Here is a 13,727-nt window from a genome sequence, read left to right as displayed (position 1 = left end):
AGGTTCCTTATCATATTGCTGTTTCAAACACATACAACCATAGAAACTTCCCAAATATTTGATTTGCAAGGTTAATTTGATTTAGCTAGCTGCAAGTATGACAACTGTACTGCAGCATGTTGGGTAAGGTATAAATTCCTGTCAGCGTGTGTTTTTATGTATGGATACATCTATACTAGATCACCCATGCAGGCAGGAGGAATTTCCTTTGTAAAGAAATGCATTGCAGTCTCACTCGTCATCATGATTTAAGTGGACAAATGTGGCATGCTACAAAATGTCCTTGTCACACTGACAGTGTTCTATGTGACAATTATTTTTTACGCTGCCTGTGTTAAGATTTAGAATTTGAGAGGGCAGAGAAAACTCCTTTCAGGGAACCTGCCAATTCTCAATCTGCTAACCTAAATGGACAGAAAATTGGGTGGACTGCCGGATGAGTGCTCGTTCCTTACCATTCAATATTCGTCTATTCGCTGTGTCTTGGTGATTCATTACACCTGCACAGCTGCAGGAAAATCTGCTCCAATCTGTTTTTCTTAATTTTAGAGATGCAGTGAATGAATAGGTCTCATTGGTAATCTAGTCAGATTTCACAAGTAAACTATAAATGTGCAGTTATGTATTTCACTACTGCCAAAACTGCCTGCAATTAAATATTGTCTGCTTTAATTTACTCTTTAATGCTCTTTCAGGGTATTCTAGGGAATCCTGAAGCAGTGTAGTGTAGAGTGGAGATCTGATATACCAGGTCTCTGCTGTTTTTTATTCTTCACTGTGCCTGGGAACAGAGTGTATCTTTATTCTTCCTGTCGTGAGTCAGGGAGTAATTACAAGAATGTTTCAAGGATCCAGTAAATTTACAGTCCTTATTTGCCAATGTGCTAACTTTTTAAAATCATACAAATCAAACATTTTGAATGTGGTGGAAATGTACAAAATATTCACTTTTGATCCTATATTTATTGCTTCTTCAAAAAGTTTTGAAGTTTTGAATGCACTTCAACGCTTACACTTTTGTATAAACAACTGTGGTAACCAACTAGCATTTTAAGGGTTAAGCCTATTTTACCAGTAAACAATTTGACAAGGCTGGTTACACAGCTGGATGCTACTTTACAGTAGTGTTCTTTGCCAAGGAGTGGAAATTTCAAGAGCCATGCAAAGAAAATGAAACTTGTGCTTTTCTATGAATATTATTCCGTCAAACTTTCAGAAAGACAATCGACTTCTAACTTGATTTGCTTCAAGTACTTTAAAATCATCTTTTAAAATGCACTGGAATAGCCATTAATGCATTTAGATATCTATGACTTTGGCTTCATTTTTCTGTTCAAAGTGACCTTAATCATAGTACTTCTTACAGATCAGTAACTTCAAATTGCAAAAGGTTGTTGTTTTATAACTGCTTTAATTTGTCTTTAATTCCCATTTTTATATTAAGCATTTATTGCACATGTCGATGCATGAAAATGACTATGCGGCTGATGCAGAGATAGTTAAAGATTATTTTATGTGGCAAGGTACTGGTTATCCACAACCTGTAGTTCAAAGAGTAAACAAGTACTCTATCCAATGTAATATACATAGCAAATAAGAACTACCTGCAACTGAGGAATGCGTATTTGAGAATAAAGTTAGATTTTTCTTTCTTCAATCTGAAAGGCAACACTGGTTTACTAAGTCTATATTCACATTTAAAGGTCCTGAAGAAGCAAAGAAACTTGTGAAGAAAATGGTAACAAAGCACAATGAAATCCTTGAATCGATAAAGGAACTGTGCAATGGATTAAGAGAGCTTGAATCAAAACTTCACGATGTGGTAAGCACAAAAATTGTTCAGGTATTAATTTTCCGTCTTATTGTTGATTATACTGGATGACTGTCTGTATAGCTTCCGCAACTATACTGATGACACCCAGCACTACCTTTCTCGACCCCTCCATTGTCTTGAATTTGTCACACTGCTTGTCCGACATCCAGAAATTTCCTCCAACGAAATATTGGGAAGAGCGAAGCCAATGTCTTCGGTCCCCGCCACTAACGTTGTTCCCTAGCCACCAACTCCATTCCTCTCCCTGGCCACTGTCTCAGGCTGAACCAGATTGTTCACAACCTTGGTGTAGTATTTGACTCCGAGATGAGCTTCCGACCACACATCCGCTCCATCATCAAGACCGCCTACTTTCACTTCCGAGACATTGCCCGACTCTGCCCCGTTTCAACTCAGCTGCTGCTGAAACCCTCAACCATGCCATTATTACCTCTAGACTTGACTATTCCAATGCTCTCCTGCCCGGTGTCCCATCTTCCTCCCGACATAAATTGAGCTCATCCAAATCTCTGGTGCCCATATCTTAACTCATACCAAGTTCTGTTCACACTCTACCCCACTGCTCGGTGACCTACATAGGCATCCAGTGCTGCAACGCATCAATTTTAAAATTTTCATCCTTGTTATCAAATCCCTTCAAGGCTTCACCCCTCCCTGTCTCTGTAGCCTCCTCCAGCCCTAAAAGCCTTTGAGATGTCTGCACTCCTCCAATTCTGGCCTCTTGCACATCCCCGATTTTAATCACTCCACCCTTGGATGCCGTGCTTTCTGCTGCCTTAGCTCTGGAATTCCCTCCCTAAACCTCTACACTTCTCTACCTCTCTCCCCTCCTTTAAGATGCTCCTTAAAATCTACCTCTTTGATCAAGCTTTCAATCATCTGTCCTTATGTGGCTCAGTGTCCAATTTTGTTTGATAATGCTCTTGTGAAGTGCCTTGGGACAAAGGAACATAGGAACAAGAGTAGGCCATTCTCCCACAAAGCCTGGTCCACCATTCAATGAGATCATGGCGGAACTGCAACCTAACTTCATGCACCCAACTTTGGCCCATATCCCTTAATACCTTTGGTTAACAAAAATCAATCAATCTCAGATTTAAAATTAATAATTGACCTAGCATCAATTGCCATTTGCAGAAGAGAGTTCCAAACATCTACCACACTTTGGGCCCAAGTTTCGGGACACGCCTAAAACGGCGCAGCCCGGACCTGGACGTCCGTTTTTCACGCCAGAAAGTGCGCCTAAAAAAAACTTCCCTATTCTCCGGCTCCCTGCAGGTCTTCTGCAGCTGGGCGCAGTGCAGCACGAGCTGTTGGGGGCGGAGCCAAGTCCCTGCGCTGAAAACAGTGCCGGGACCTCTGCACATGCGCGCTACAGTGGGCGCGCATGTGCAGTAGCTCCAGGCGCCCAAAACTGTGTGGGAGGGGCCCGAAGCACGCAGCCCCAAGCCCTGGCCCAATGCATGAATAAGGCTCCTCCCACGCCCAACTCCTGCTTCCTCCCGACCCGACTCGACTCCCGCTCCCCCCCCCCCCCACCCCCGCCGGCGACCTGACCTCCGTGACTCTCTCACACCCCGCCCCCCCCCCACCGGACCTCCGCGACCCCCCCCCCCCGAGACCCGATGCCACCTACCTGTGGCTACCTGTAAATCTAGCCCGAGGTCTTGGGCCCGGCCGTTCAGCCTCCTTCTCTCCCTCCCCCTCCCTCTCTCCTTCTCTCCCTCCCTCCCTCCCTCCTCTCTCCTTACCTCCCTCTCTTCTTCCCTCCCTCTCTCCTCTCTCCTTCCCTCCCTCTCTCCTCTCTCCTTCCCTTCCTCTCTCCTCTCTCCTTCCCTCCCTCTCTCCTCTCTCCTTCCCTCCCTCCCCTCTCCTTCCCTCCCTCGCTCCTTCCCTCCCTCCCTCCTCTCTTCTTCCCTCCCTCCCTCCTCTCTCCTTCCCTCCCTCCCTCCTCTCTCCTTCCCTCTCTCCCTCTCTCCCTCCCTCCCTCCTCTCTCCTCTCTCCTCTCTCCTTCCCTCCTTCCCTACATCCTCTCTCCTTCCCTCCCTCCCTACATCCTCTCTCCTTCCCTCCCTCCCTACATCCTCTCTCCTTCTCCCCCTCTCCCCCTCTCTCCCCTTCCCCCCCTTCCCCCCCTTCCCCCCCTTCCCCCCCTTCTACCCCTCCCCCCCCTCCCTTCTCCCCCCCCTCCCTTCTCCCCCCCAACTCCCTTCCTTCTCCCCCACCACCTCCCTTCCTTCTCCCCCCCTCACCTCCCTTCCTTCTCCCCCCCCACCTCCCTTCTCCCCCCCCCCACCTCCCTTCTCCCCTCTCCTTCTCTCCCTTCCCTCGCTGTCAGAAACACAGACACTGACAGACAGAGAGTGAGAGACACACACACAGACAGACAGAGAGATAGAGACACTGACAGAGACACACTGGGGGGACTGTCCCAGCACGCTGTTGGAGGACTCCCGGTGCTGCAGTCGGTAAGTAGAAAATGTTTTATTTATTGATTTTTTAAAAATTATTTTTTATTAATTTTTTTTGATTGATTTATTGGTTGATTTATTGATGTATTTATAATTTATTATTGATGATGGCTCTTTATTTGTAAAACTGAAGTGTTTAATGTTTGTAAACTTCCCTTTAAACCCCCCCCTCCCCATTCCCTACGCCTGATTTGTAACCTACGCCTGATTTTCTAAAGTGTAGACAAGTTTTTTCGAACGTACAAAAATCTTCACTTACTCCATTCTAAGTTAGTTTGGAGTAAGTTTTCACTGCCGAAACTTTGAAAACAGGCGTATGTGGCCGAACACGCCCCCTTTTGAAAAAGAAATTCTGTTCCAAAGTGAAACTGTTCTAACTGACTAGAACTGGAGCAAACTAAATGCCGAGAATTTGAATTTCTAAGATGTTCCATTCTACACCAGTTGCTCCAAAAAATCAGGAGCAACCGAGGCCGAAACTTGGGCCCTTTGTGTGTAGAAGTGTTTCCTAATTTCACTCCTGAAAAGTCTGGCTCTAGTTTTTAGATTATGCCTCTTAGTCCGAGAATCCCCAACCAGCGGAAATAGTTTCTCTCTATCTACCCTATCGATTTCCCCTTAATATCTTGAAAACTTCGATCTGATCACCCCTTAACCTTCTCAATTCTAGGGAATACAGCCCTAGTTTGTGTAACCTCTCCTCGTAATTTAACCCTTGGAGTCTGAGTATTATTCTAGTAAACCTACACTGCACTTCCTCCAAGGTCAATATATAATTCCTAAGACATGGTGCCCTAAACTGTTCACAGTACTCCAGATGTGGTTAAACCAGGGTTTTTTTTTATAGCTGCAGCATAACTTCTACCCCTTTGTATTCTAGTCCCCTAGATATAAAGGCCAGCATTTCATTAGCCTTTTTGATTATTTTCTGCACCTGTTCATGACATTTTAATGATCTATGTACCTGGGCCCCTAAGTCTCTTTGAACATCCATTGTTTTTAGCTTTTCACCATTTAGAAAATAACCTGTTCTATCATTTTTAGGTCCAAAGTGAATGACCTCACGTTTACTTACATTGAAATCCATTTACCACAGTTTTTCCCATTCGCTTAATCTATCAATATCCTTCATAATTTTATGCTTTCATCTACACTGTCTAACATCTTTGTGTTATCAGCAAATTTGGATATACGACTTTCTGTGTCATCATCTAAGTCATTAATAAATATTGTGAATAGTTGAGGCCCCAACACAGATCCCTGTGGGACACCATTAGTTACATCCTTCCAATTTGAGTAACTACTCATTATCCCTACTCTGTGCCTCCTGCTGCTAGCCGATTTCCTAACCAGGTCAATAATTTGCCCTCAATTCCGTGGGTTTCTACCTTAGATAACAGTCTCTTATGTGGAACTTTATCAAATGCCTTCTGGAAGTCCAAAAGGTTAGTATGCAGGTACAGCAAGTGATCAGGAAGGCCAATGGAATCTTGGCCTTTATTGCAAAGGGAATGGAGTACAAAAGCAGGGAAGTCTTGCTACAGTTAAATAGGGTATTGGTGAGGCCACACCTGGAATACTGCATGCAGTTTTGGTTTCCATATTTACAAAAGGATATACTTGCTTTGGAGGCAGTTCAGAGAAGGTTCACTAGGTTGATTCCGGAGATGAGGCGGTTGACTTATGAGGAAAGCTTGAGGAGGTCTACTCATTGGAATTCAGAAGAATGAGAGGTAATCTTATCGAAACATATAAGATTATGAGGGGCTTGACAAGGTGGATGCAGAGAGGATGTTTCCACTGATAGGGGAGACTAGAACTAGGGGGCATAATCTTAGGAAAAGGGGCCGCCCATTTAAAACTGAGATGACGAGGAATTTCTTTTCTCCGAGGGTTGTAAATCTGTGGAATTCGCTGCCTCAGAGAGCTGTGGAAGCCAGGACATTGAATAAATTTAAGACAGAGATAGACAGTTTCTTAACCGATAAGGGATTAAGGGGTTATGGGGAAAGGGCGGTGAAGTGGACCTGAGTCCATGATCGGATCAGCCATGATCGTATTAAATGGCGGAGCAGGCTCGAGGGGCTGTATAGCCTACTCCTGCTCCTATTTCTTATGTTCTTATACAAATAAAATCCATAGACATTCCTCTGTCCACTACATTAATCACCTCTTCAAAAAATTCAATCAGATTTGTCAGACACCTTTCACAAATTCATCTTTCTGATCAACTGAAAATTTTCAAAATGTTCAATCACCCTGGGGCCGAAATTCTGGGCCGCCAGAAAGCTGGCACACCTACCTTTTTTTTGAAGATTTTTCCCGCTGGGAGCATTGAGGCGGCCTTTCCATCGATTTTCGGGACTTTATACTTTTTTTAACGTTGGACGTTTAACGCCAGTCATAGTGGAGGCGGAAGTGAGGCAGTAAGTCAAGCTGAGTTGCGGAAGTTGGGGTGGGATCGAGACTCCGCTGCTGTCACTCTGCGGTGGAGCGGTGGTGACATCACAGTGTGTGTACGTCACCACACTCTCTCCCCTCTGTTAAAGGGGAGTGAATCAGGCATTTTTTAGATTCGGCTACTGGGCCACCAGGGAGATTTTGGCCGGGCCAGTGGCCTGGCACCCAAGAGGGGATACCAGGCTGACTGAACTCGGGCAGCAATAGTCCGGTCAACATGGAAGTCGGCCGGCCATAAAAATAAGATGCCTTCGCCTTTAATGGCTGCCGCACCGCCAGGGCAGAGAGAGGGCAGACAAGGTGCACCGACAGAGAAAGCTGTCGAGGACACTGCGTGGCGGGGCAATGATTTATTGACCGAAATTTCGGGTGGAGTATTCTGCAGGTGAGGGAGAGCAGTGGTCCGCGTTTTGATGACACGCCTGTGGCGGTCATCAGCAGCGGGGCAGAATTGAGGACAGGCTGAAAAATCCCCGATCTGAACTTGAGTCGGGGCGGCCATTGGACTGCAACGATTCGGCCACATGGCCGCCGCAAAACGGCAGAAACGGGCCTTATACGGACCCTGAATTTAGGCCCCCTATCTTTAATTATAGACTCTAGCAGTTTCCCGACAACAGATGTTAGGCTAACTGGTCGATAATTCCCTGATTTCCCCCTCTCGCCAATTTTCCAATCTAAAGGGACGGTTCCTGAACCGAGAGAACTTTGGAATATTATAGTTGGGGCATCTGCATTTTACTACATTAAAGGCGTTATATAAATGCAATGTGGTGTTGTTACAAGGAATTGAGGATAGGCAGATTTATCTGAGGGAAGATACCACAGATCTTGACCGTTAATAGTGCTGCTATCCTCATTTCTTTATTACAGTGCAAGCAGAGTCCAATATTATTCAGTCGTAGTTTCAACAATTAATTATTTCTTCAGTCATTTGGGATTTTTAGAAATTGCTAATTGAATTTAAATAGGAATGGATTCTAGTTTTGTTGAAATGCTAAAAGAGGTGATTGGTTAACACTTTCACACTATACTCAGTCAGGCACGTGAATCCTTTATTGAGTTTGAATGTACCATTCAGGTAATCAGAGTGTTGTACTTTCAAACACTTGAATCAAATTTGTGATCTATTACTCTTTGGTGGAGGATTCTTTTTACAGTTAATATTGACATTGGTTTAACTATGGAGTCATAGAAACATAGAAAATAGGTGCAGGAGTAAGCCATTCGGCCCTTCGAGCCTGCACCACCATTCAATAAGATCATGGCTGATCATCACCTCAGTACCCCTTTCCTGCTTTCTCTCCCTTTAGCCGTAAGGGCCACATCTAACTCCCTCTTGAATATATCCAATGAACTGGCATCAACAACTCTCTGCGGTAGAGAATTCCACAGGTTAACAAGTGAAGAAGTTTCTCCTCATCTCAGTCCTAAATGGCTTACCCCTTATCCTTAGACTGTGTCCCCTGGTTCCGGACTTCCCCAACATCGGCAACATTCTTCCTGCATCTAACCTGTCCAGTCCCGTCAGAATTTTATGAGATCCCCTCTTATCCTTCTATACTCAAATGAATACAGACCCAGTCGATCCAGTCTCTCCTCATATGTCAGTCCTGTCATCCCGGGAATCAGTCTGGTGAGCCTTCGCTGCACTCCCTCAACAACAAGAACGTCCTTCCTCAGATTAGGAGACCAAAACTGAACACAATATTCCATGTGAGGCCTCACCAAGGCCCTGTACAACTGCAGTAAGACCTCCCTGCTCCTAAACTCAAATCCCCTAGCTATGAAGGCCAACATGCCATTTGCCTTCTTCACCGCCTGCTGTACCTGCATGCCAACTTTCAATGACTGATGTACCATGATACCCAGGTCTCGTTGCACCTCCCCTTTTCCTAATCTGCCGCCATTCAGATAATATTCTGCCTTCGTGTTTTCGCCCCCAAAGTGGATAACCTCACATTTATCCACATTGTACAGCATCTGCCATGCATTTGCCCACTCACCTAACCTGTCCAAGTCACCCTGCAGGCTCTTAGCATCCTCCTCACAGCTCACACCGCCATCCAGCTTAGTGTCATCTGCAAACTTGGAGATATTACACTCAATTCCTTCATCTAAATCATTGATGTATATAGTAACTAGCTGGGGTCCCAGCACTGAGCCCTGCGGCACGCCACTAGTCACTGCCTGCCATTCTTAAAAGGACCCATTTATCCCGACTCTCTGCTTCCTGTCTGCCAACCAATTCTCTATCCGCCTCAATACATTACCCCCAATACTATGTGCTTTAATTTTGCACACCAATCTTTTGTGTGGGACCTTGTCAAAAGCCTTTTGAAAGTCCAAATACACCACATCCACTGGTTCTCATGTTTATATTAATAGGAATAAGGAAATTGTATTTGAATAGCCTTACTTGTACTTTTTGAGGCAGTCCTTTTACATGTGTATTGTATGTATTACTTTTTACAAAAGGTTTTGGCCCAGCAGAAATTAATGTTATTTTGCAATATTTTTGGTTGATCTTTAATGTCTCTACATGTGGATGACATTCTTGTGCATTTCCAAATTAAAATCAAACAAAAATACCACAATGTAGTCCAAATACTGTGAAGATAGTACCATTTCTAGTTCAGGAGAAATTGGCAAAACAAAATACTAAACCACATTAAAATGTTCACAGCTCAAGTATGTAAGTAAATTCCCTGGTTTTATCACCCTTACATTTAAAGCAACTATTTCATCTTTTGTTAAACTAATACAATTCACTTAGTTCATTTGTAAACATATCTGCATGATGTCATCATTGCAATACTTTTAGTATTTTCCCCAACAAATGTTACATTCTTGAAGTAAGTCAATCTATATTTGCAACAAAAAAAAACTAAATTTGGGTGAAAATAGAATGTTTGCACAGCACCAGGTAGCAAATATGCTGTCTGTTCCAGAACTGAGCTTACTCAAAGGAAACCGCCTGCACGTGATACCTAAGGGCCTTTAACTAATACATTTTAACATATTGTGCTGAAATTCTACTTGCCAATGTCAAACAGGCTGAAGCTGCAGAAAAAACAGTAAAAGATTCAAGCAAAGCAGATGAAACAAGAAATGTTCAGAAGGAAAAACAGGTAAAAAATGTATAAGCTTGTCAGAAAAATAACAGAGTAATTCAGAAATTGATAGTATCTACGAAAATGATCGCTCATTTTTTCATAAAGTGGGAAATAATGCATTAATTCCATTAGCTGCATTCAAACGCAGATCCAAGAGATAATGGCCCAAAACCCAAGCTCAGGATGACACCAAACTGGCAGCGCTCACTGTCATTCCTTGTTTGAAACTGACCGCAACTTTGGGATTTGGCGCAGGCACACGTGGAAATCCTGAAGTTGCAGTCTGTCATTCTCTGCTCCGACACAGCCTGTGCTGTGTCCAACCCCACCCCCACTCCCCCCCATCCCCACCAAACAGAGCTGGCAATCAGTGAAATCACTCCACTCAGGGAAACCGATGAAAACTTTGGCTCTTCTGCAGTAATTACGCTGTTAAATTCCCCACTAAAAGTTAGACCCAAAGAGATTAGGTGTAACTGGGTTTTTAAAATTAAATAATTTTTTTTAAGTTTATTCATCTTTATTTCAGGTTTGCCTTTTCCCCATGTGAGTGCCCCAATCTTTGTTTTACTCTCTCTAACATTTTTAAAAGTTAGAATTTTAAGAGCTTACTCACTTTCTTGTTTGCTGTCTGTGAGAATTCTACATATTGATTGGCTGCTTCGACAGCTTGTTGACATCACAGCAGTTCGCACAGGGGGATCCCCACTATACTCCATTGATTTCGATTGAACGTCAGAAAACCGAAAGTTTTCAAAACAGAGATCACGAGATCCTTGTGCGACGTATACCTCGGGGCCAGCGGCAAACACCTCTGCTTTGCCACTGACTGCAAATTCTGGGCCAATGTTTTAGCCCACCCCTTACTATGTCAAAGTTACTCTTCCAAATGCAGACTAAACTATTTCAGCAATTATTCCAGATTTCTGGGGCATTGGAGCAATCGCTGGAAAGGTGGAAGCTGTACAGAAGGGAAAATCTTCACCTGAAATGTAATGGCACCAGTGCTCTTGAGAGAGGATTAATTGGATAATGGAGGAGGTTTTAAACTTGTATGAAACATAGAAACATAGAAAATAAGTGCAGGGGTAGGACATACAGCCCTTCGAGCCTGCACCACCATTCAATATGATCAAAGCTGATCATGCAACTTTAGTACCCCATTCTTGCTTTCTCTCCATACCCCTTGATCCCTTCAGCTGTCAGGGCCACATCTAACTCCCTTTTGAATATATCTAACGAACTGGCCTCAACAACTTTCTGTGGTAGAGAATTCCACAGGTTCACAATTCTCTGAGTGAAGAAGTTTCTCCTCTTCTCGGTCCTAAATGGCTTATCCCTTATCCTTAGACTGTGATCCCTGGTTCTGGACTTCCCCTACATCGGGAACATTCTTCCTGCATCTAACCTGTCCAATCCTGTCAGAATTTTATATGTTTCTATGAGATCCCCTCTCATTCTTCTAAATTCCAGTGAATATAAGCCTAGTCGATCCAGTCTTTCTTCATATGTCAGTCCTGCCATCCCGGGAATCAGTCTGGTGAACCTTCGCTGCACACCCTCAATAGCAAGAATGTCCTTCCTCAGATTAGGAGACCAAAACTGAACACAATATTCAAGGTGTGGCCTCGCCAAGACCCTGTACAACTGCAGTAAGACCTCCCTGCTCCCATACTCAAATCCTCTTGCTAAGAAAGCCACCATGCCATTTTCCTTCTTCACTGCCTACTGTACCTGCATGCCAACTTTCAATGACTGATGTACCATGCAAGTCTCATTGCACCTCCCCTTTTCCTAATCTGTCATCATTCAGATAATATTCTGCCTGCCTGTTTTTGCCACCAAAGAGGATAATCTCACATTTATCCACATTATACTGCATCTGCCATGCATTTGCCCACTCACCTAACCTGTCCAAGTCATCCTGCAGCCTCTTAGCATCCTCCTCACAGCTCACACTGCCGCCCAGCTTAGTGTCATCTGCAAAATTGGAGATATTACACTCAATTCCTTCGTCTAAATCATTAATGTATATTGTAAATAGCTGGGTTCCCAGCACTGAACCTTGCGGTACCCCACTATTCACTGCCTGCCATTCTGAAAAGGATCCGTTTATTCCCACTCTTTGCTTTCTGTCTGCCAACCAGTTCTCTATCCGTGTCAATATATTACCCCCATTTCCATGTACTTTAATTTTGCACACCAATCTCTTGTGTGGGACCTTATCAAAAGCCTTTTGACAGTCTACATACACCACATCCACTGATTCTTCCTTCTCCACTCTACTAGTTACATCCTCAAAAAATTCCAGAAGATTTGTCAAGCATGATTTCCCTTTCATAAATCCATGCTGACTTGGACCGATCTTATCACTGCTTTCCAAATGCGCTGCTTTTACATCTTTAATAATAGATTCCAATATTTTCCCCACTACCAATGTCAGGCTAACCAGTCTATAATTCCCTGTTTTCTCTCTTCATCCTTTTTTTAAAAGTGGGGTTACATTAGCTACCCTCCAATTCATAGGAACTGATCCAGAGTCTATAGAATGTTGGAAAATGATCACCAATGCATCCACTATTTCTAGGGCCACTTCCTTAAGTACTCTGGGATGCCGACTATCAGGCCCTGGGGATTTTTCGGCCTTCAATCTCATCAATTTCCCTAACACAATTTCCTGACTAATAAGGATTTCCTTCAGTTCCTCCTTCTCGCTCGACCCTCGGTCCCCTAGTATTTCCGGAGGTTATTTGTGTCTTCCTTAGTGAGGGGGAGGGACAGGCAAATCACACCACAAACTAGGAAAGTTAATGTGGCTTGCAACATCATATTCATAGCTGAAGATGCCTTCAAGAGTTGCAAAAGGGGGGGGGTGGGGGTGGAATATAACACAAACCAGCTGGTAATAAGAGAGGTTACGAGGGAGGGATAGAGAGAGTTAACTTAAAGAGGACAAACAAAAAGCATAGCACTGAGAATGAGAAAAAGAAAACAAGTGGTGAAGGAACAAAGGCAACTTGGAAAAAGGGCTAAAGTGTATGTATCCTAATGCAGAAAGCATAAGGAATAAGACTAGAAATATTAACTAAATTAAATGGGGAGAAAATATCAGACAATGGGGCTAAAATTCAGGCTCCTGAAAATGCCTCTTACTGCTGGAAAGTGATGGCCACATGGTGGAGTCGAATGGCCGCCGCTCGCAAAATTCTCATAGGTGCTTTTTCTGGCAGTCCCCACTTCTGCCCTACTGCTGCTGACCCCTCCCACGTTCGGCATCAAAGTGCACAATGCTGATCTCCTGCACCTCAATCCAAATTCAGCTAAAAAAATCTTCGGCTGCCGAGCACTGCCTCCGACAGCTTTTTCTGTCGGTGCACTGTGTTTTCAGTGTGTGCGACATGGCTGTGTGGCAGCCATTCAAGGGGAGGGCGCACTGCTGCGGCCGCCATTTTATTTTTTTTGTCAGCCGACTGCCAGGTTGGCCCGACAATTATGTCCCCGGGTTTGACCAGGCCACCAGCAGGCAGCTTCACGCACCCTCTTGGCTGCCACACTGCTGGCCCAGCCGAAACCCTCCCTGGTGGCCCAGTGAACCTAACTGAAATAATCGCAGAGCTCGCAGCAGTTCTCCCCTTTAAGTGAAGGGGAGAGATGTGGAGATGTACAAGTATCATGATGTCATCAACGCTACGCTGATGACCATCAGCGGCGAAGACTCTGTCCCAGCTCCACTTCCACCGCTCTATGTGCTCACCACCGCACTACCGCCCCCATTATGACCGACTTCCAGTACGTACGAAAAAAATGCCAAAGAGCTGAATTTCGTGCAAGAGACCACCTCATCC

The 13,727-nt window shown here is 44.3% G+C and overlaps 1 protein-coding gene across 5 annotated transcripts in view; it reads left to right on the top strand.

Moving 5' to 3' along the window:
• ccdc141 (coiled-coil domain containing 141) overlaps positions 1–13,727 on the top strand; it is a 320,905-nt gene that overhangs the window by 294,606 nt on the left and 12,572 nt on the right. For 4 of the 5 annotated variants that reach the window (XM_070875793.1, XM_070875795.1, XM_070875792.1 and 1 more), the window contains exons 21-22: positions 1,704–1,822; positions 9,823–9,897. In XM_070875793.1, the coding sequence (XP_070731894.1) occupies positions 1,704–1,822; positions 9,823–9,897 (194 nt within the window). The remainder of the gene's footprint in view (positions 1–1,703; positions 1,823–9,822; positions 9,898–13,727) is intronic. The other variant, XM_070875794.1, reaches the window with a different exon arrangement.

This window comes from Pristiophorus japonicus, chromosome 3 (genome assembly GCF_044704955.1).
Source record: "Pristiophorus japonicus isolate sPriJap1 chromosome 3, sPriJap1.hap1, whole genome shotgun sequence".
NCBI lineage: Eukaryota > Metazoa > Chordata > Chondrichthyes > Pristiophoridae > Pristiophorus > Pristiophorus japonicus.
The sequence above is the reverse complement of the archived record's forward strand: the minus strand, read 5'-3'. Positions and strand labels throughout refer to the sequence as shown.